Source organism: Antechinus flavipes, chromosome 6, assembly GCF_016432865.1.
Source record: "Antechinus flavipes isolate AdamAnt ecotype Samford, QLD, Australia chromosome 6, AdamAnt_v2, whole genome shotgun sequence".
Taxonomy (NCBI): Eukaryota; Metazoa; Chordata; class Mammalia; order Dasyuromorphia; family Dasyuridae; genus Antechinus; species Antechinus flavipes.
In genome coordinates, this window is record NC_067403.1 from 195,751,624 (window position 1) to 195,773,065 (window position 21,442).

Sequence of the window (21,442 nt, forward strand, 5' to 3'; positions counted from 1 at the left end):
GCATAAAGTTTTGAGCATCTTGAGGATGTTTTCCCCAATTCTCTGGTGGTTAACCAAGCCATGATCTCACAATGCTTGCTCCCGAGGGGTCTGGAGGTGTGCATCTCTGTAAAAGAGGGCTGGCCCTATTCTTTAGGCAGTGACTCAGAACATATCTGTCGGGCTTCCTGAGAGAGGCAGGGGGTGTGCTTCAGTGTTCTGAGTCCATGCCACTTGCCAGCTTGGAGGAAGCGCGAGGCTTCAGTCCGGGAAGTTGTGGGAGTGAGCGGGGACTACAGGATGATGCAAACCTGACTGCACACATCTCCCAGGGTCTGAGGGGATTGGGCCTGGGCAGCCTACCTGGGGGGAGGGAGGCACGGGTAGGGCTGCTGCAGGGGACCTGTTTCCTCTTCCTCCAGATACTCCCAAAGTCCTAAATCGGATTTACCAACTCCTTCGGAATTACTATGGGGCTTTTCCCAGCCGCTTGTCAAGGGCAGACCCTACACCTTTAAGGACTTGGTGGCAGGTGCACAGGAGGGGCTTCATATGCCGTCATACTTTTTGATGACAGCTTTTCTAGATATAATATATATGGCTTGGGTTTCTCTCCGGCATATTTTCATTTCCTGAGATTTTAATCCTGGAAATTTAAAGCCCAAAATGAGCCTTGCCACTTGTCACTGCCCAGAGTGACTTCTAGTTATCTCTTCCCCCTCCCCTCCCTCTGCTCTACCATTTACGTGCTTTAGGCTGGAAGGGCCTTTAAAGGCGCCTAAACCAGTGGTGTCAAAACTGGATGGAAAGGGAACCCTGCTGGGCTGCATATCAGACTTAGAAAACTAACAAGTTAACCATATCTATGTTGATACTGCTTTTTATTTGGTTGGTTAAACATTTTACAATCATCAGGGGAGGCAGGGAAGGAGGGCTGCAAATCTGACACCTCCATTTTACAGGTCAAGAGAGTGGTCAAATTACAAGTCATAGAAATTAAGATAGGTTAGAAGCAGGATGAGATGCCTTCAGAACCAATAATGAAAGTAGTAGGATAAAAAATAGCACATTATTCTTAAAGCTTAAAAACACTGACTTAAAAAAAATCAAAATACACAAGTCTTGAGCAGATTTGTTAAGTAAAATGCCAGGAATACAGATATCTAAAAAAAGAACCAAGTTCTGACTGCAGGTCTGTTATAGTCAACATTATTGGTTTTAATATTGTTTGTAAAGGAAGGATCTTGGGGGAAGGGAAGATTAATGAGGAGTGACAATGCAAAAATAAATTTTAAAGTATAAAAGACACGTAGGCAAGTTATCCTTCAAAAGCTGAAAAAATCCAGATGCAATTTAGTATAATATATGTGCAATTCACTTTGAATGTACAATTTACCCTGAGTTGAGACCTGGGTCACCTGGGACCTGCAGAAAAATCCCCTCTACAACACACATGACAAAACAGACAGCCCTTGTTTGCTCCAGGATTACAGCAGATACTTGGTGTCAGGAATACCTAGTTCAAAGCTGTGAATAAGTCATTTAATTCCTGCCTTTCTCAGATTCCTCATTCATGCAATAGTTTTAAGGATCAAATGTACTATTTGCGACACACTTTGCTGCTTCTGTAACCTCTATTCCCTTATTCATTTGTCCTCTGACGTCAAGCAAATCAAATTCTTTCCTGAGACATTCAAATACTTCATTTCCAGCTAAACGATCCTTATGTAGCAGAATATTGAAGACCTTTCACCCAGGGCCTTGGATGGCACCCAGAAGTGAACAACATTGTAGGTGTGGGCTCTGCCTGGGGCCAAGTATACAGTAATTACCTAGAGTGGCAAGATTACTTAGTAGGACCCTCAACTACTTGCCTAGGGCACCAGAATCTTTAGTGTAATCTCAGCCCACAATTTTTTTCCAAGTTAACTGATAGCTGCCCCTCCATTTTTCTTACTTGTGGAGTTGAAGACTTTTCCTTTCTCCCCATGAAAGATGCCATTTGGTTCAGACCATTATTTTAGCTGCTCAAGATTTGTGGATTGAGGGAATCCCAATTTGTTATACATCTAATTTTGTGTGATACGCACGTCATTGATACCTTTATCCAAATCAAAATTAAGCAACGAAAAGCCAAGGACAGACTCGTGGAACTCTTTGCTAAAGTTCTCATGTTGCCATCAAACGACCAATGACATCTTTTTGGATCCAGCCTTTAGCAATACTATTGGTCTGCACCCTCACTCTCTGCATTCCAGTTACAGGGAATAGGCCGGAGACTTAGATGAATCTGTTGGTCTTTTCTTCCCACTGGAGCACTAGTAGAAACTAAGGAAGGGAGACTATAGGATTGGAAATGGATGAATTTCCCAATTTTCATATAAGGGTGAAAAAAAAAAAATCTAGTGAGTTTGGTGAACTGCAAACCCAGTATTAATCAAACGTCTGACAAATCAAAATTTGACCTGAGCATTTTAAACTAGTGAACAGAATTCGGGTTATTCAGCAGTCCTCTGCTACAGTATCAGGAAGGTCATGCGTGTTCTGTTCATGACATTGGCAGGATGGAAATCATTTGGTGATATTTATTCCATCATCACCTCTATGTTCTTTATTAGTTCCTTCAGTCTTCCTTTTCAAACCTTTGACTAGGGCCACAACTGTTTTGGGCTTACAAAATGCTTTCCTCATGGCAGTACCACAAGGCCTCATAATCGATCCATTTTACAGGTGAAGAGAGTGAGGAAAGCTCTATGCAGCTTCACAGGAGAAATGAGTTTCCCATTACCACACAACTGGTAAGTGCTAAAAGGTTCTTTGGAAAGGGCATTTCACCACCAGAACTGATCATGCCACAGACACCGCTGAGGATTTCTCCTCCTATGAAAGCACCTGTTTACCTTCATTGCTCCTGAAGACTATCTTACAGTGTGAAGCAGAATTAACTTTAATACCTCTTCCATAACCCCAGTAATTTCGTGAACATGGCAAGCCTCTCCAGCGAGATAAGTGGGTTTTGCAGTGGAGAGTGTGCTATACCTGGAATTAGGAAAAGCCAAGTTCATATCTTGCTTCAGACATAAAATCCCAGGTGAGTCAGTTGATCACTGCTTGCCTCACTTTTTCTCATCTGTAAAATGGGGATAATAAAAACATTTGGCTTCAGTAGTTTTCTAACTATGGGCAGTTGGATATATAGCTGGTGGACTGGGCTGATATTTCACAAGTGGGTCTCAAGCTCCTGCCAACCCCCTGACAGCCAGTCTCTGTGCCACTGATGCCCTTTGGGTAACCTGGATTAATGTGTGAAGAAGAACTAGGAATTAAAAACATGGCAATTATTTGAAATGGCATAGCCAAGTAAGTTAACGCCTTAACGATTTGAATCTGAGCATTCAGCTACATGGAGTTATACGCGTGTCTCCATGAAAGTCAGGTTTTTATTTCTACTAGTGATGTTTCCTGGCCTTTAAAATAACCAAATTTTAACTTTCATGACATATTAGCCTGTGCAGTCTGGTCTCAATAACATTACAGCATTAAAGACCTATGTTTTGTATTCTAGAGCAGGGCTTCTTAAACTTTTCCCACTTGCAAACCTTTTTTCCCTTGAGAACTTTTTACATGACCCCAAGTATAGAAAATACATGTACACATCAAACATTTACTGTTAATCACAATTTTGCTACCCCCACATCCAGTTATGAGACCCCATAATGGGGTTGCAAACCATAGTTTAAGAAGCTGGCTTTATCTCTAGTTAGAGACATACAATGTATAAATACACAAATGCATATACACTTTGATATACATATAGGTCTAAATATACACATGTGGATTGATGTTTATACATATGTAGATAAAAGTGGATATAGACACATACACAAGAGATAGATATACACACATGTATAGACATGCTTAGAGTAGCTTAAAAATATGAGTTCTTATTTGGGACCTTTCATTATTAAGGGATGTCTATAGTCAGTGCTTAGCACAGTGCTTGGTGTAATGCCACTCATTTGAAGTGAGAAAGTGTCCTGTTTGTACACAGTCATCATATAACCCAAGTGACATTACCGACAAACATACCTTCATGATGTTAATAGGTTCTCAAAATCTAGGCCAGTCCCTGCACTTCAGGAATGATAATGTGCTACTAAGATGATAGAGGTTGTTGCCAGGAGCTCCCCCTTCTCCTTTCCATCCTCACTCACTCATTCTTTTGGTGTCTGATACTGATCCTTCTACTGGCCAAAGCCACCCCTTTATATGTGCTCTTAATGCCATTACCAGCTGTCTCCAAGTGGATCCACTCTCAAAACATCCCTTCCACCTCCACCTTGAATCTGTCTCAAGCTACTAGCTCCTTCTCTACCCTTAAATATACTCAGGGTTTCCACTGATGACTGGCCTCTACCATCCCCTTCAAGCTATCATTCCACATCTCTTCCCTGACCCAGCCAAAACTGTCAGCACTGTCTGCTTCTATGTCCTCTTCTTTTACTCCACAACTCTTTTTAATCTGGCATTTGATCTCATTCAACTGAAATTGCACTCTCCCAAATCACCATCTATCTCATAATTGCCAAATCTATTAAGCTCTTCCCAATCCTCATCCTCCTGGATAGTTCTGCCGCCAATCTGACAGTTAACCGTCTTCTAGATATTCCGAGAGTCTATGGCGCTGGCCACTCTTCAGTCTCATTATTCTCATCACATCTCCAAAGTATTCCCCTCTCCCCCCAGCTTTTTAGTCATCTTAATTCCCATAAATGTCACCTCTAACCAGGTTAATTCAGAGATCCTTAATTCAGTCTGTGTATCAGACATTTCAAACTGGATATCTTAAATTCAACCCCAAACTGAACTTTTTCTCTCAAAATCCATTCCCCTCTTCCTATTTCTTTTAAGGGCATCAATATTTTTTTTAAAGTAAGGATCAATTTTCTTTCCCTCCCATTAGAGTGTGTGTACAGTTTCAAATTTTTTCCTGCAACCCTCCTTTTTTTTTTTTTTTTTAAAATCTGCCAATCTAATGAGTCTGAAATGGAAACCTGAGTTGCTTCAATCTGCATTTTTCTATCGGTGACGCAAAGCATTTTAAAAATATGGCTACTGGTACCTTGAATTTCTTCCTTTGACAATTTCCTCTTCATATCCTTTGATCACATCAACTGGAAAATGGCTCTCATTCCTAAATGTGAATCAATTCCTTGGGTATTTTGTAAATCAGATCTTTATCTGTGAAACTTTCTTTAAAGTTTCATATCTCCCTTTTCTAAGTAATGTTAGCACACTGGTTTTACCAATTCAAAAACTTTCAAATTACATATAATCAAAATTGTATGACATTTTATGATTCCCTTGTTTAATCTAGAATTCTTCCCTTTAACCATAGATTCAAAAAGGAAAGGTTTTCATTGCTCTCATTTTCTTATCATGTAACCTATGTATATATATTTAGAGCCAATCTTGGTATATGCTATAAGGTTCTTATTTTTTAATATAATTTTCCCCTAATTTTCTAAGCAGTTCTGTGAATTTTCAATAACAGGTCTTTGATTTATGATTTTGGTGATATCTTCAGTTTCTTACCTCACCTACATATACAATCAATTACCAATTACTATAACCACTTCAACATCTATCCCATTCAAGCGCTTCTACTGTCACCTCCTTATTTCAGGACCTCTTGCCATGACCTAATTAGTCTAAATCTACACTCCATACAACCACCATAATGATTTTCCTTAAGCCCACACATCACCCTATCTTCCAGTGGCCTCTTATTACCTCCTCTGTTTGGCTTTTAGAGCCCAAATTAGCTTTATTAGATGTTCCTCAACCTTTCTTTCCTATTTCATTAGCCAATGATCTCTGCTAGATCAGCCTAAAAAGCCATCTGTTCTTCACAAAAGGTACCACGCGATTCTATGGTATTGCACTGGTCATTCCTTTAAATTACTTCCTCATCTCTGCTTCCCCTTCTACGCAAAGCCTTTCCTGATCTTCCCCAGTTCTAATGCTCCCTCTGCCTGGCTACCTTCCATCTATTTTGTATGACTGTATTTCTGTATGTACTTCTCTCTTAATAGAATATAAGCTGCTGAGCACAAACTGATTTATTTTTGTCCTTGGTTAATCCCCTAGCACCTGGCACAGAGGCGGTATTAGATACGATTCCTTTTTTTTTTTCTTTTTGGATGAAAAACACATGGAAATTTAACCTTATAGAACACAATATTACAAATGGGACAATGAAAAGACTTGGAGGACAGGGAACCTGGATTCAAAAGGGTTTTTGTTGGGCAAGTCATTTAACTTAAAATGAGGAGTTTAGATTAGATGATCTTTCTCCTCTAAATCATATAAGACTCATCACCAATCTGTATCTCAAGGAGATTTTCTGAAATATTTAAGGCAAGATTTGTTTTTAACAGTCATAAGTTATTAATAATGCATGTATTATTAAGCACTGATGAGGACATTACTATTGAATTTATGCCTGCACATAAATACTATATCCTCTTGCAAGGTCTATTCAGGAAGATCTTTGATTAATTGAAGCACTTCACACACTGGACCTATATGGTGCTCCCTTAGTAGATGTTCAATTGATCCCTCCAACTTCTCACATGCAAAGTCTGAATTAAATGGTAAGAAAAACAATTCCAATTAGGTCTTTGGTATGTGAACATTTCACCTTTAATGAATACTTCTTGAACCAAATTGACTATAAAATTACATTTTTCCAAAATAAAACAATAATCCACATATAATAGCCCAAGTAGAAAACTTATACTTATTGGCACTGTTATGAGTCTATGGAACATGTGCAGAACATGTCTGAAATACAGAACTCTGCAAATGTTGACAATGCCATGCACCAAGCTATAAAATGGGGTTAATTTTTTGCTACTATGTCGTGGTAAACAAGATAAATCAAGGGATAATTTTGTAAAATTCTAGAGCTTGGTTTGGAAACTGAAAATTAAGTCTATAGTCACAACTACTAGAGGAGTTTCTAGTTTCACCTTGCCCCAACAGAAATACCTTTTAAATTTTGTCCCAAAAGGTGAACCTTCTTAGGGGGCCAATTATATCTGCCTTGTAAATGCTGGCACTCTGTACAGGTTGAGGATTTTCTCTCAAATTAATCTGTATTTTAAAGCACTGACAGTGACAAAACTTCCTTGGAAACTTTTCCTTACAACACTTTTAATTTAGTTATTTTTACCAGGATTCTTGGGATGAAAACCACTGAGTCAGTAGCATTTGAGTCCTAATAAAAAGTAATAGAAATCGTCAAAAGACAATTAAAAACATTGAAACAAGACTTCTGTAGAAAAAAAGGTTAAAGACAAACCTATTCTTCATTTTATACAGAAAAATAATCACACACTTTTTTCAAACACAAGTTTTCCCTTTAAAAGCTATTCTTCCATTCCCCTCCCTCCCCCTCCAATGTTAGGCAATTCAAAAAACTCTACATCTCAGTATATCCCCCAAATGGAATATTTATTCCTAGGCTAACAAATTAAATTTGGGGCCATCATCCAACCTTCATAGAACTTTCTAATACCTGACATTACTGTAAATGGAACTTGTTTAGAGGTAAACAAACAAAAACATAACTTTTTTTGTTGTTTCTAACAACATTATTTCACATCTCAACAGGGTAGAATTTATACACCATTTAGCAAAATGGGTTATACAAAAATCTGACTATATTTTCCCCAACATTCATATAGTACCATGCAGGTTTCATTTCACATAGGATGAAGCTATTTGGTAACTGATACAAAGTCTTTTGCATTAACATTCAGTTAATTTCCTGAAAATAATATAGTCTGAAAGTTAGGGGAATGTATATATAACCTTGGGCTCATCAGGGTAAATACTTCAAAAAATTCCACAAACTCAAACCTGAGCATGCAGTCCTTAATATTATTATAGATAAACATTCAGGAAAAGAGTAGCATTTAATGTAACTGAGATATAAGCAAAAATGCAACTGTATTCTATTATATTCAACTGTTTTAGAGACTAGACAATTTTATTAAAAGGTCAAAGAGACCCAACTATCCCACAAATATTTTATGTCCCAGCTGGAGAATTCATTAACTAAAGAGTTGTAATCTGTACAATAGTCAAAAGTAGCATCTATCTTACTTACAAAGGCCTGAGACAGCATATAGTTGAGACTAGGATTAGATATTTTATTAAAGGACTGGTTTTAAAACAAGTCTGTTAAAGATGGTTGGGTAAGTTTTTGCAGATTTATAAAATCTAACTTCAGACCCTTTGTAATCATTCCCTGGTGCCAAAAGATCAAGTTAACATCAAGTTATTTTTTTTCTTCTAAGAAATTCAAAGATAGAAGCACCCAAAAGGAGGAAGCTGATTTTTGGGCAGTCATAATCAAAATCTCTATAAATGTTCCCAAAAGTCTGAGAACCAATTAAGTAAAAATTCTGAAATATTAACTTAAAAAAGGCTAACTTGTGCTAGGACTAGCTCTTTCATCCAAAAATGAACATTTCATTTTGTCAGTGTTTATGGCCTCATCTGAAATATAAACATGTGGAAGATTACAATGTAGAAAATTCTTTAAAAAATAATTTCAAGAAAAGAAATGTTAAAAAAAATTTTAAAGAGATTTTTTTAACCCAGATCATAAAAATAATTTGGAAAAACTAAAAGCCAACAGAATATACTTCTTAGTGTTAAAAAAAAAATACTGCTGACAGTTGACTTAGAATGTCTCAAAGCCTGCCCATTAATCAGGAGAAAATAGCATATTTTGACTGATTGAAAACAATCCAAACTTTGTTAACAGTCAGCCACCTTCACAATAGATAGGTAGGTCTACAGTAATACATTTTTAAAGTTCTTTAAATTGACTATTGTCTTGCAAAATTAATAGGCCCTGGCTATTCTATCATTTGACACATTTGGTTTTTAGTACACAGTATCTTGCATGATGCTTTGAACTCCAGAGAAGAAAAACAGTAAGGCTCTTTGCCTTACAACATCTTTTCAGTTCTAGGGGATAAGGTGCATATTACTTTTATGAACAAATCTTTTACATCTGCCTCAAACATTTCTAAAAGGAAAATTATCTAGATAACAATTTCCCTCTGGATGAATATAATTTTTATAAATTAACAACATAAACAAGTAAAATGTTAATGCCACTATGTAAGTTCACCAAAAAGTCTTTTAGCGGCATATACCTTTGTTTTAGTTGGGAGTGGAAGCAGTGGGATCAAGAAACAGCACCACAATTACCAACAGTGAAGTCAATATTTTTTTCTTAAACATTCAGTGCTCAACAAAGCTTTTAAAAGTGGCTACAAATCCCTAAGCAGGTTAGTATTTACAGGACTTGGGCAAATGTACTGCATACTTTGATGGCCTCCCCTTATTGTTGCAAACAGAGCTTCAAGAAAAGCCCGATACGATTAACATGACATAAACAGGTTTATCTAAACAGGTTTATCTATCCATGGTCACCCTCTCAAACACTTGGCAGTTTCTGCACAGAAATGTTAACCTGCCTAGTTACAAAACAGATAATTACAATGTTCTTCCATTTTTTATAATCAATGATATATGGCAATTTAATGAAGCAAAGAATACAGTAAAATTGAATTTCAAAATCCACTTGACTTCAGTGTCAATTTTCATAACTATTATTATCAAAAGTAGGTTTTTGTAAATTCCTTTTCAAGATGGATTTGATTCTTAGATGATGTTAAAAGCAGTTGCTTCACAAGTATTTCCTTCATTCTTAAAAAAAAAAAAAAGATGTTATTAGAGATGCTCACTTTTTCTTCTTTACCTCTTCCCATTCAGTCACCTTGATATTCCCATAATATCCCTAATTCTCTTCTACTACACCAAATATCCTTGGGTAGAGTGAGACAGAAGGAATAGAGGGACATGAAATAAACGGTGACCTCTTTGGAGTTTATACTTCAAACTTCCAAATATCAGAATGTATTCTCAGAGCAGGAGAAAAAAAAAAGACTTTGAAAAAAGGGAACTTAATATCTCTCAAACATTACACCATGACTGGGTGCTCTTTTATATGCTGAAAAATTTTAGAAACAAATGAAAAAAAAAATCTCACAATGGAAATCAGTGCAAGACTTGTTCCATCTTAAAATAACTTGAAATGGAGAAAACTGAAAAAGGATAAAGCTAGCCTTCCCCGCACTGTTTAAATTCTGATCCACAATCAAAGCAAAACGATTATTTATTTTCCCCGCCCCCAAATGCTTTCATATTATAATGTTGGATAATGGCACATTTTAGACCAGTATCAATTCAAGTTTTTAATGAAAAAAGACCCACAAAATTTGCATGTAATGGAAATAGCTTTAATCATCAATAATTCTAAAATCTAAATCTTTCAAACCCTGAAAAAATAGTTCTGAAAAAATATACATTTTTATGATAGACTATGCTTCATTTTTTTTAAAGGGCTACATAACAGATCTGCACTATAAAGGCAAACTATGCTAGTACGTATAAAATATTAAATGGGCATAAACTAGGGGCATCTGGGTTGGATCATGATTGCACAGGTCAGAACTTGTTAGCAACTCTGCCCATCCTTATATCAAAACACCTATGGGGCAGGAAACGGTACATAAAATCATTTTTTACCTCAATTATTTATTTTACCTTTTAGCCTAAATTGAAACATACACATGGCAGGTCTAATGTCCCTATAAGTTCACATTTTTTTTTGTAATGAAAAATCAGGATATCATCAATAAACATACATTTTAATTAGTAATAATTTGTGAAATGAGGCTTAGCAAATATATATTTTGAGATTAAAAGCCAAAATAAAAAAATCATTAAAGAAAAACCAAATAAAAAACATATAAAGCGTTTTCCCAAAATGGTGAAGAATGATGACAAGATGACTGTGCATTCAAAAGATATGCCCAAAAGAGGTGATATGATTTTCACCACGGTGGCCATTTTAGGAAAAGTTGTTGTTCCAAGTTTGAGACTCTTACAGCTCTGAAGACTAAAGTGTTACTTATATTTTAGTTGTAAATCTATAAATAGGAAAAAAAAGAATATGAAAAAAAATCCTCTAAAATTCCCCCCCCCCCTCACTATCCTAGGGTGCTCCTCTCCTTATAAAGGGATATACATTTCTGAGAAAATATTTCACATTAACAAAAAAACTTTTACAGTTTGCTGTTTTTATAAGAGCAGGAGAGATGACCAAACTCACTGTTTCAGAGGATACCAAGTTAAAACCTTTGAAATAGATAGCACTGTGGTATCTTCTGAATAAAAACACTGAGCAAAGGTCTTTTTTGTTAAACACCTACAAAAGTGTTTTTTTTTAAGGAAATATGGTTTTCCACCCCACATACCTCTCAGGTGAAGTGGAAAATAGGCGTCAAATTTTTTCAGTCATGCCTTTTTTATCCCCAAATGCAGGAGGGAACCATTACATTCTTAGAAATTCAAGTGTAACTGTAATGTTGTGTAATTAAGTTTTGTTTGTCCTGAAAAATTCTGAATTGTGTATGCCACAATTCATTATCAGTGCAGATACAGCAGAAACTGCTAGAGATGGCTCAGTGGATTTACAAATGCTTTCCCCCAAAATGAAGCCTGTACACTTATTAGATATGTAAAACTGTATCCTTCGTTGACCCTATTCACAAGATAGACCCTTGTATCTACAAGATAGTGTTGGCAGTTAAAAACAAAACAAACAAACAAACAAACAAACAAAAAAAAAAAAAAAAAAAAAAAAAAAAAAAAAACAACAACAACACCACACACAAACACACAAAACCCCTGAAGTCTGACACTATTTGTACTCTGTTTTTCTCCTCCAACACCTTCTTTTCTTTCTCTTGGGCTTCAACTTGGTTGGTTCTGGGAAGGGTTTCTCAGTCTTTGGGTTTCTAACAGATTCCACTCCAAACTCATGTTCAGAGCAGCGTAACCGTCCATCTTGTGTGGTGCTGAAGACTGTCCCATCTTGGTGGTCCTTGCAAAAGGAATTTGGGCAGAAATGACAGAAAGAAACTGATGGTTTGCCGCATACATCACAATGATGCCAAGGGCATTCCCATTTCCCTGTAATCAAAGGTGAAACATTAATATTCTTAAGTGTTAGAAATTTTAAAAATCCCTAAACACAAAATATCAGTAGTTTAGATTTTTTCCTATATAATGACACTGTCTGGGGGTACAAATTTCAAAAGAAGCCTGGAATTAGTTCTTATTACCCAAGATATATTCATCAAATTCCATAGATATGACAAAACTTCTCACATATTCGTTTAATTCATTTAAGATAAATTCAAAAGTAAGTGTAACAATTGGAAGAACCTTGGTATATAGCACTAATCAGTAAAAACTGATTTTTTTAAAAAAATCATAACTTGCACAGAAATAAAGCCTCAATCACAACAGTAACTATGGGGGCACAAAGGTTCCACAAATGAGTCACTGATTCCCTAAGGTTCCTTAAATATGTTGGGTTTTTCTTTTTTTTTTAATTTGAGCAATTATTTCACTGATATAAGAACGATTAATGAGGACACACCCTGGATACCAATACAGATTGATACTACCTATGCCAGTTAATTTTAGAGTAATGTCTAAATGCATGGAATGAAATCTTAGAAGATTTGACTAGGACAAAATGCTGATACATGCTACTTGATCTCAAATCCTCCAAAAGGCTCTTTATCCATGATGAAAAGTTGTCTCTTGGTTACTTTGCAAAATTTTCAGGTGTAACACAACTCCAGTATTTCTGAGCCTCCAGTAAAATATTTCTTGATATAGCTGTCTGTGACTCAGACTCTGATGAAGTCTAGTCACTTCTTATAGGTTAAAAATATCCTATCACATGCTTAACTGATTATCTGCACCTTCACAAGATTTAATACATCTATTGATCTCACTGAGGAAAAGCATTAAGTATGTCACGTATGAAATTCAACCAGTATGATTGATTTTTCTTAATATTTCTAGAAAGCAGATCTTTCTTACACCACAGCTTTGATTAAAGCAATATTTACTTAAAAGAAAAAAAACTGGAGTTCACAGAATTATGGGTTTGAAATTAGGAAGGCCTGGGAATCAAGGTGAAATTTCTAACAAATGGCTATGTTTATAAATAATATTGTAATAAAGACATTTTAAAAAGATATTGATATCTGTGATTATACCTTAGTATTTTAACTAGCTAACTGAAAGATAAAGATATTTTAAAAGAAAAAATTGAATAGCATAGCAGTTCCTCATAACTGGAAGTCTTCAACCAGGGGCTAAATGAATACTTCTTGAAAGTATTATAGTAAGTATTCCTGCTCAAGGATGGAGTGGACAGTATAAATCAAGGTCTCTCTATAGCAGCTCAGATTCTGCTATCACTAAGGTATCTAAAATTCTCTTGAAATAGAATTCAGTGTTCTCTGAATTGAAAAGATTCTTTTTTCATAAAACAAATCTAGGCCCAACTACACATTTTTGTACTGTTTTACCAATCTACTCGATGCCAATGTTGCCTAAAAAAGGATCTGTATTTCCATTTTTACACAGGTTTACTACTTTCATTCTTTTAAGTGTGAATTTCCTTTAAAAGTTCAACAGTGCCTTCTAGTGGTGAAAAGGATTCTTTAGAATCTATATATGACTAATACATGATATTGATCCCCAAAAGAGGATCTATTTTTTGTTTTTTCCATTAAATTTAATCACACTTTTACTAAGCACATATGAATACAGCAGTGTGCTAGGTATATAAAAAGGTTGTGGCAGATGTGCCAAGTCTTTAATATAAAACTATCAAACTCCAAAGAACATGAGTTATAGATGATGTCTTTCATGACAAACAAAGATGTCTTCTTCATGGCAACTCTGAGAAAATAGGTCAAGAAAAGCCTTCTGAATGAGCAGTTGGGAGATTAGAGAGATAAGTCATTCCTCAGAGAAAAGCTGAACTACATAATCTGGGACATTTTTTCAACTCATGAGATTCTATATATTCCATTCCAATTTTTGTAATTAAAAAATCACTGCTTGATTGCATAGATATTTTAAGTACTCAGTAAATTACTCAGACTCGAGAGTGCTTAAAATGTCTAAAATTAAGTATTTAAAATGCAACTAACTGAAATCAAATTAATGTTTAAAAACTGGTTAAAAGCAATGACTTAAGAGTAAAAGAGTCTTTCCTCATCCTATCAGAAAATAATAATTTCATCAGATTGCAAGTACATCAAGTTGAAACATATCAAATCAAGGTAGTATCTGAAAACATATAAATATGTTCATTTAAAAAAACACTCTAGGAAAGATATTAACATGCATGTGAATCCAATTATAAGTTAACTTACCAAAAGGTCGTTTAACCAAATCCAGACAGGAGAGGTGATAAGCTTTAGTACAACATTTCCGATCACATAGTACCAACTGACCTCCATCACCACAACGAAAACAATCATCTTCAGATTCTTTTTTTCCTTCACCTTTTGTTCTACGTCTCCTTGTTTTTTTCTTAGTCTTTTTGCCCTTCTCCTCTGAAGAAAGAGCAGCTGAGTTCTAGGATAAACAGTTAAGTTGTGTTTACTTTAGAAAAAATTTTTTTCCAAACTGATTAACACCCTACATTATTAGGGTAGAGGAAATGCTGATAATTCAAGGGATTCAAAATCAGGGGACAAAATTTTAGAAAGTTCCCTATTAAGATATGGAAGAAACTAGGCTAAATTCCATATAGGGGAAAGTTTTTAAATGACTTTTACTAAATCAATTTAAGTAAATAAAAAAGAGAATCTCATGTAAAATTTATACATCTCAAGCTTGATTTACCTTAATATACATTGAAAAACATGTCAATTAAACTAATGAGATAGATAACCCTTTTTAAACAAAGATGTTAACATATTATAGAAAGGGTAAAGAATTTTTTTTTATCCCACTGAGGATAATTAATAACAAATTCATGTTTTATTGTTTAACAAATTCATGTTTCATTGTTCACAAAGTGCTTTCCTCTCAACCACATAAAAGAAATTGAAAAACAGAGAACCGATATGATTTGCTCATAGAGGTGGGGCCTAGACTCAAAACCAGATTTTCCCATTGAAGCATAGAAAGAATCACTGAAAGGTCACATATAAATACAATTTACATTAGTGCTTTATTTCTCCATTATCAATCCCACTCTGCTCCCTATGAGAGAGAAAAATATAAAATGTTATACTCACCTACTTCTAAAATTAAAAACATAGCACAAGTAATTTGAGTAACAGTACTCTGAAAACAGATGTGTTAAAAGCTGAAACTGACTCTCAGGCCAGAGGTTCCTTTATGTTTACCTTAGAAGTTTTGGCTTGGGCAATTTTTTGTTAACCCTTGCCAGAGCAAGGAAATAAATAACACTGTTAACTGATTAACAAAACATGACTGTTAATTAAGCAACAAGAAATATTACACTTCTAAAAACTTCTAGGAAAAAATTAGATGTCTTCTTTTGCTTCTTCCCATTTACCTCTGCCTCTGCCTTTCAAATAAACACTACAAATTGTACAATATCCCTATTGTAGCCACATAGATTATTAAATGAGAAAACTTCCAATTTTTAGTTTTCTTTAGAACTAACCAATGATCAACTTTCTAAATGCAAATAAAAGTTCACTGAGGGAAAGCAGATCAACTTGTACCACCTAAAATGTACCTTCCTGTATGCATTAAGGAAATTTAATCTTGTCACACATCTTGCTATGCAATTTAACTACCCTTGCTTTAAAAAGAAAAAAAAAAGAAAAGAAAATTTAAATTATTGCTATACCTTTGGTCTATCACCAAGGAATCCACTACAGTTAGAGGCACCACATCGACAGACAGTTTTTTCATTGCCCAGACAATCAAGGTTGTAATTAAAAGTCAGTTCTGTCCCTAGGAAAAGAAACTCAATAGTATCAAAATGTTTATCTTCAAAGAGTAATAAACTGCTCACAAATTACATTCTATTCATTTTAATATGTATATTAAAATATACTTAATATATGAATCTCCAAATTTATTAAAATTATTTAAAAGACACAGCATGGCAGCTGTGATTCACAGAAAATGAACAAATGTTGAGACAAAACTATAAACATTTGGGGGGGGTCTACTATCCTATTTTTCTTTATCCTATTTATAGAAACTATACAAACTCTCATAACATGAAAGAGAGAGGAAAGTAATTTATTGTAAGTAATTTATAAAATTCCTTGGCCTATTCAAATTCAATACCATCCATAATTAATTTCAAAGTTATTACCTTCCACATAATCTAAACTCTTGGCACTTTCATTTATACTGTATATTTGTCCATGCTGTCTCCTAAACCTCTTCATGTTGTCGTAGGCACAACTCAAATGTTATATCCTCCATGAAGTCTTTGATTTCTTCTATTGGTAAATAATCTTGTCTCATACTCCCATATTTCAGCTTTATATAACATTGTTTTTTACTTAGTGAATTTATATATTACACTTTACTCAATATTATATATTTTCTCCCTTTATTAAATTATCACCTTCATAGGAACAGGAATTAATCTAAACTTTGTAATAACAATAATAATAGTGATAGCTAACATTTAGATAGCACTTTTAAGGTTTGCAGAATAATTTATACATTATTTCATTTAATCCTCACAACCATCTATGGAAACAGATTATTATTATCTTTATTTTATAGATGAGTAAACAAGGAATGACAAAGGTCAGGGAAATTGCCTAGGGATTGCTGATACTTTGAAAATGGTACATTATTAAAATTGATTGAATTTCCTTGGGCTTCTTCACAAATATTGGTAACGAGAGGTTTTTAGTCAAAACTCAACATACCTGCAGGAATATCACACACAGCAAACAATCCCACACGAGTATCTCCATTTACTGTCCATTTCAGAGTCTCACAATTTGGCTGGCAGCTGTGATTCATGAATCGGGAATAGTTTCCTTTGGGACCAGCATCAATTATCCGGTCCTAAAAGTTAGCATATCAATTTTATATGTTAGGTAAAACTTTGAAAAGCTCTTTTTTTTAAAAGAAAAATAAAAATTGCAGATAATTTTTACTTGTAGTACTGAAAACTATGGTGTATCATATGAGCTGAAATATGACACCCCCAATCCAATACTAATTATCTAGCTCACTTGTTGACTGTCACAATCACATGGAAGGGACAAAGTTTTAGTGAGCTGTTATATTAAGTTAACAAAATTACTAAGACATTTTAAAAACATTCAGCATCAATCTTGCAAGACTCATCATCATTCACCTACACAGAAGTTATTTATAAATTATCTGTGTGTGTACAGTAAACAGAATTTTTTTTAAAGTTTCAAATTATGAGAAGATGTCATAAAAATAAAAAGAAAATCAATTAATTCATTTCAGCAAAGTGCCAAAACCATTAACTGAGCTCACCTGTTATCTTTTGTGGAGTTAAGAACTTTCCACCATATTGCACTCCTCCACACTGTAAAAAGTAGCTATCTGATATGATTCTCTTTTAATTTTTCTTTGTTATGACTTTTAAGATGCAAATCCCCTATCGTTTGGAAGCTTTGTAGTATACAAGTTGTTGGTGTTGACCTAATTTCTGCCAAGCTGTTTTCCAGTTTAAGCCAGCAATTATCAAGTAGGTAACTTGTCCAAGTTATTAATGTCCTGTAGTTTTATCAAGTCTAACTGATTGTGATTCTGTTTTCTACTTGTTACTCTACCCTACTTTGAATTTTTTTTAATCACAGAACTGAACTGAATATTACTTTATAGTATAATATGAAGTCTAGAAGTGCTATTTCTATTTGGTTCCCACTTTTCTTATTTCCCTTAACTTTCTAGATATTTCCAAAATAATTCTTTCTAGTTCTATATTATATACTCTGGTCACTTCATAGATATTGCACTGGGTTTGTAAATCCATTTAGATAGTATTATCATTTTTATTATATTATAATGATCCAGCCATAAGTATTTGTCATTCTTCTAGTTAAATTCCTTTTTATATTCTTGGTAAATTAAGCCCCTGACATTTTATCTGTTTTTGCTTAAATTTGCAAAGGGATTTTCTTTGATGTTAGTTTTTCTGAATTTTGTATTAACTAAACAAAAATGTAAAGATTTTATGGGGTTCATTTTTTATACTGATCGATTAATGAAGGCTAGTTTCTCAGTTTTTTTTCTTGAGTCTGTATGATTTTTCTAAATAAACCATCATATTGACAGGAAAGAGTTATATTTTATCACTTCTTATGTGTCTTTTGGGTATCTTGTTGCTATTGCTAGCATTTCTAGAAATACATACATTTAACAACTCTGAGGTACCAACTCACACCTATCAGATTAGTTAATATGGTAAAGAGGATTTGGGAAAATTAGGGGACACTAATGCACTGCTGGTGGAATTGTGAACTGATCCAACCACTCTGGAGCATAATTTGGAACTATGCCCAAAAGGCATATTTATCATAAAACTGTTGCATAGCTTTTGATCCATCAATATTATTTCTACTAGATCTCTACACCAAAGAGATAAAAAATTTTTAAAAAGGGGAAAGACTTAGTTGTACAAAAAGATTAATAGCAATTCTTTTTATGGTGGCTAAAAATTGGATATTGAGGGGATGCTCATAAATTGGGGAATGGCTGAACAAGCTGTAGTTTATGATTGTGATGGAGTTCTGTTGTGCTATAAGAAATAACAAGCAGGATGATTTCAGAAAAACAGAGAGATTTACACAAACTGATACAAAGTCAAGTGAGCAGAACCAGGATAATATTGTACAGGGTAACAGCAATATTGTTTGATGAAGAAATTGTAAATGACCTGGCAACTCTAAGCAATACAATGATTCAGAATAAGCCCAAAGAATTCTTAATGAAACATTCTGTCTGCCTCCAGACCAAAAAAAAAAAAAAAGTTTATTGTCTCACTACAGACTGAGATACACTGTCACTTTTTTTGTTATACTTGAATTCAAGTGTTCTTGTACAAAATGACTAAGATGGAAATGTTTTACATGATTGCACATATCCAACGTATATCAAATTGCTTATTATCTCAGGAAGGGAAGAAGGAATAGAATTTAGAACTCAAAAACTTTTTTAAAATGTTTTTTAAAAAGTTGTTTAAAAATGTAATTAGCAAAAAAAAAACATTTCTTAAAAATATATATGCATTTTTAGTTTACTCTTGTACTTAATTAGGAAATCTAGTATTTTACCACCATATGTAATTATGTAGTTTCAATTTACTGGTTTTCTACACTTTACTCCCTCTCCTTCCCCAACAATGATAGAGTCACAATGGCCTCCTAGCTGTTCCTTAACCAAGATATTGCATCTTCACACTCAGGGTCGCCATTGTTCCCATTCTTAAAATATTATTCTTCCCTCTTCCTCTTTCAACTCCTGCTTTCCCTAAAGTTCCAAGCTAAAATTCCACTTTCCAATCCTTCAATTCTAAAACCTTTCTTATGTTGATTATTTCCTATTGATTCTGTATAGAACTTATTTGCACATAACCACCTTCTCTATCTGATTGAGGGCAAGAGCTGTCTTTTGTCCTTCTTTGTATCTTTTAAGTGCATAGCACATATTGAGCTTTCTTCCCTGTGCATTTCGTTTGTACATTACTGTTACATTGTCTTCTCTCCATTGGACTGAGTCTTAAAAAACAGCCTTTTACCTTTCTTTGTATGCTCAGTGATTAGCACAAAGACTGGCACACAGGTATTTAATATTAAGGATGATTACTTATTGAGGAATATGATTAACTGACTAATTTACTTGGTTAGACAGTTAATCATAATCATCTAACTAACCAAGTAAACAAAGGGCAGCAAGATGGCCTGACAGATAGAGAGCCAAGTCTGGAGTCAAGAAGACCTAAGGTTCAAATTTGGCCTATAGAAGGAAATGGCAAACCACTTTAATATCTTTGCCAAAAAAAAAAAAAAAAAAAAAAAAAAGGATCAGAGTTGGATATGACTGAAATTACTGAACCACAAAGTAAATAAGCATTTATTAAATGCTTACTATATACTAAGCTAAGCTTAGCTCTAGAAAACCATGGTTCTAATTATTTTCCTAATCTGAACTATGCTAATCATAAATCAAAGTTGATTTTTTTCCCCCTGGGTTATATTTAAATTTTTAAAATCAATCTTAATTAGTAATATCGGTCTATAAATTCTCTTTTTTCCCTTTATCCTTTTCTGGTTAACATATTAAGATTATCTGTCTCATAAAAGAAGCTTTTTTTTTCATTTTTGATAATATTTTGTGTAACTTTAAAAAGTCTGATGGAATTATGTAAATTCATCTGGACCTTCTCATCCTTTTAAAATTAGTTCAATTGCTCTGAAATTTAATTAAGCTCCTTATTTGGTATTGCTACTTACACACACACACACACACACACACAGGCTGAGGCAACTGGACTGGATATATATATATATATATATATATACACATACACACACACGCACACGCACACACGCACAGCAGTTATTTAACTTGCCCAGGGTCACACAGTTAGCAAGTATTAAGTGTCTGAGGCCGGATTTGAACTCTAGTCCTCCTGACTTCAGGGCTGGTACTCTATCCACTGTGCCATCTAGCTGCCCCCATATATATATTTTTTTGAAAAACCTTAATATCTTTAAAATTTTTTGTTTTTTGTGGGCATTTAATTATGGTAATGATCATTTTAGAAATATCTTTGTTGTGCTTTCACTTTGCTCAATTTAAATTTTATTAATTTTATTTTCTCTACCTTTTCCTTTTAATAAGTTTGCCTTTTGGGTTTATTATGTTTTATAGCTCTTCAATTTAGCTGTTTTTTCTTATTTTCAAAATCCTCTTTTGGGCTTTGGGTTTATTTGTTGATTTCATAATTATTCTAGTTCATATTTTTCTTTAGTCCTTTCTTTTTCTACTTTGTTAATATATGTTTTCAAGGAATTAATTTTTCCTTTGAGGACTGCTTTTTGCTACATTACAGAAATTTTGGCATGTTGTTTCGTCATTACCATAAACTTTCACGATTATCATTTATAATGGTTTCTAAGTTTTGTTTTTTAACCTAGTCATTATGTAGAATGATATTAAGTCTTCATTTTGGTCATTTGTTTGTATTCCCTGAATTGATTACAATTTTTATTGTATATGATCTTTTAAAGTACATTTAGTTTTAAAACCTTTTAAAAATATTTATTTATACTTTCTCTGTTCCCATCTTTTGTAAAGATAAAATGTGGTTGACTGTATATGCATAACCTATATATGATCACTCATAACCTCTAGGAGAGGGAGAAGGAGAGATAGGGACAGAATTTGAAATTCAAAACTTAAAAAAAGTTTTAAAATGGTTAATATGTGGTACTAAAAAAAGTTA

General features: G+C 34.1%; 1 protein-coding gene and 1 non-coding gene across 3 annotated transcripts in view; both read right to left on the reverse strand.

Moving 5' to 3' along the window:
- Positions 1-843: 843 nt before the first annotated feature.
- The window catches only part of NSD2 (nuclear receptor binding SET domain protein 2), a 123,844-nt gene continuing 103,245 nt past the window's right edge, over positions 844-21,442 (reverse strand). For both annotated transcript variants that reach the window (XM_051965984.1, XM_051965983.1), the window contains 4 exons: positions 16,881-17,022; positions 15,833-15,939; positions 14,376-14,580; positions 844-12,102 (listed from right to left, as the gene is read on the reverse strand). In XM_051965984.1, coding sequence (XP_051821944.1) covers positions 11,831-12,102; positions 14,376-14,580; positions 15,833-15,939; positions 16,881-17,022 — 726 coding nt within the window. In that variant the 3' untranslated portion in view covers positions 844-11,830. The remainder of the gene's footprint in view (positions 12,103-14,375; positions 14,581-15,832; positions 15,940-16,880; positions 17,023-21,442) is intronic.
- LOC127542165 (small Cajal body-specific RNA 23) lies at positions 17,116-17,240 on the reverse strand. Its single transcript, XR_007948561.1, has one exon. It is a non-coding gene; the product is annotated as a small Cajal body-specific RNA 23 (non-coding RNA).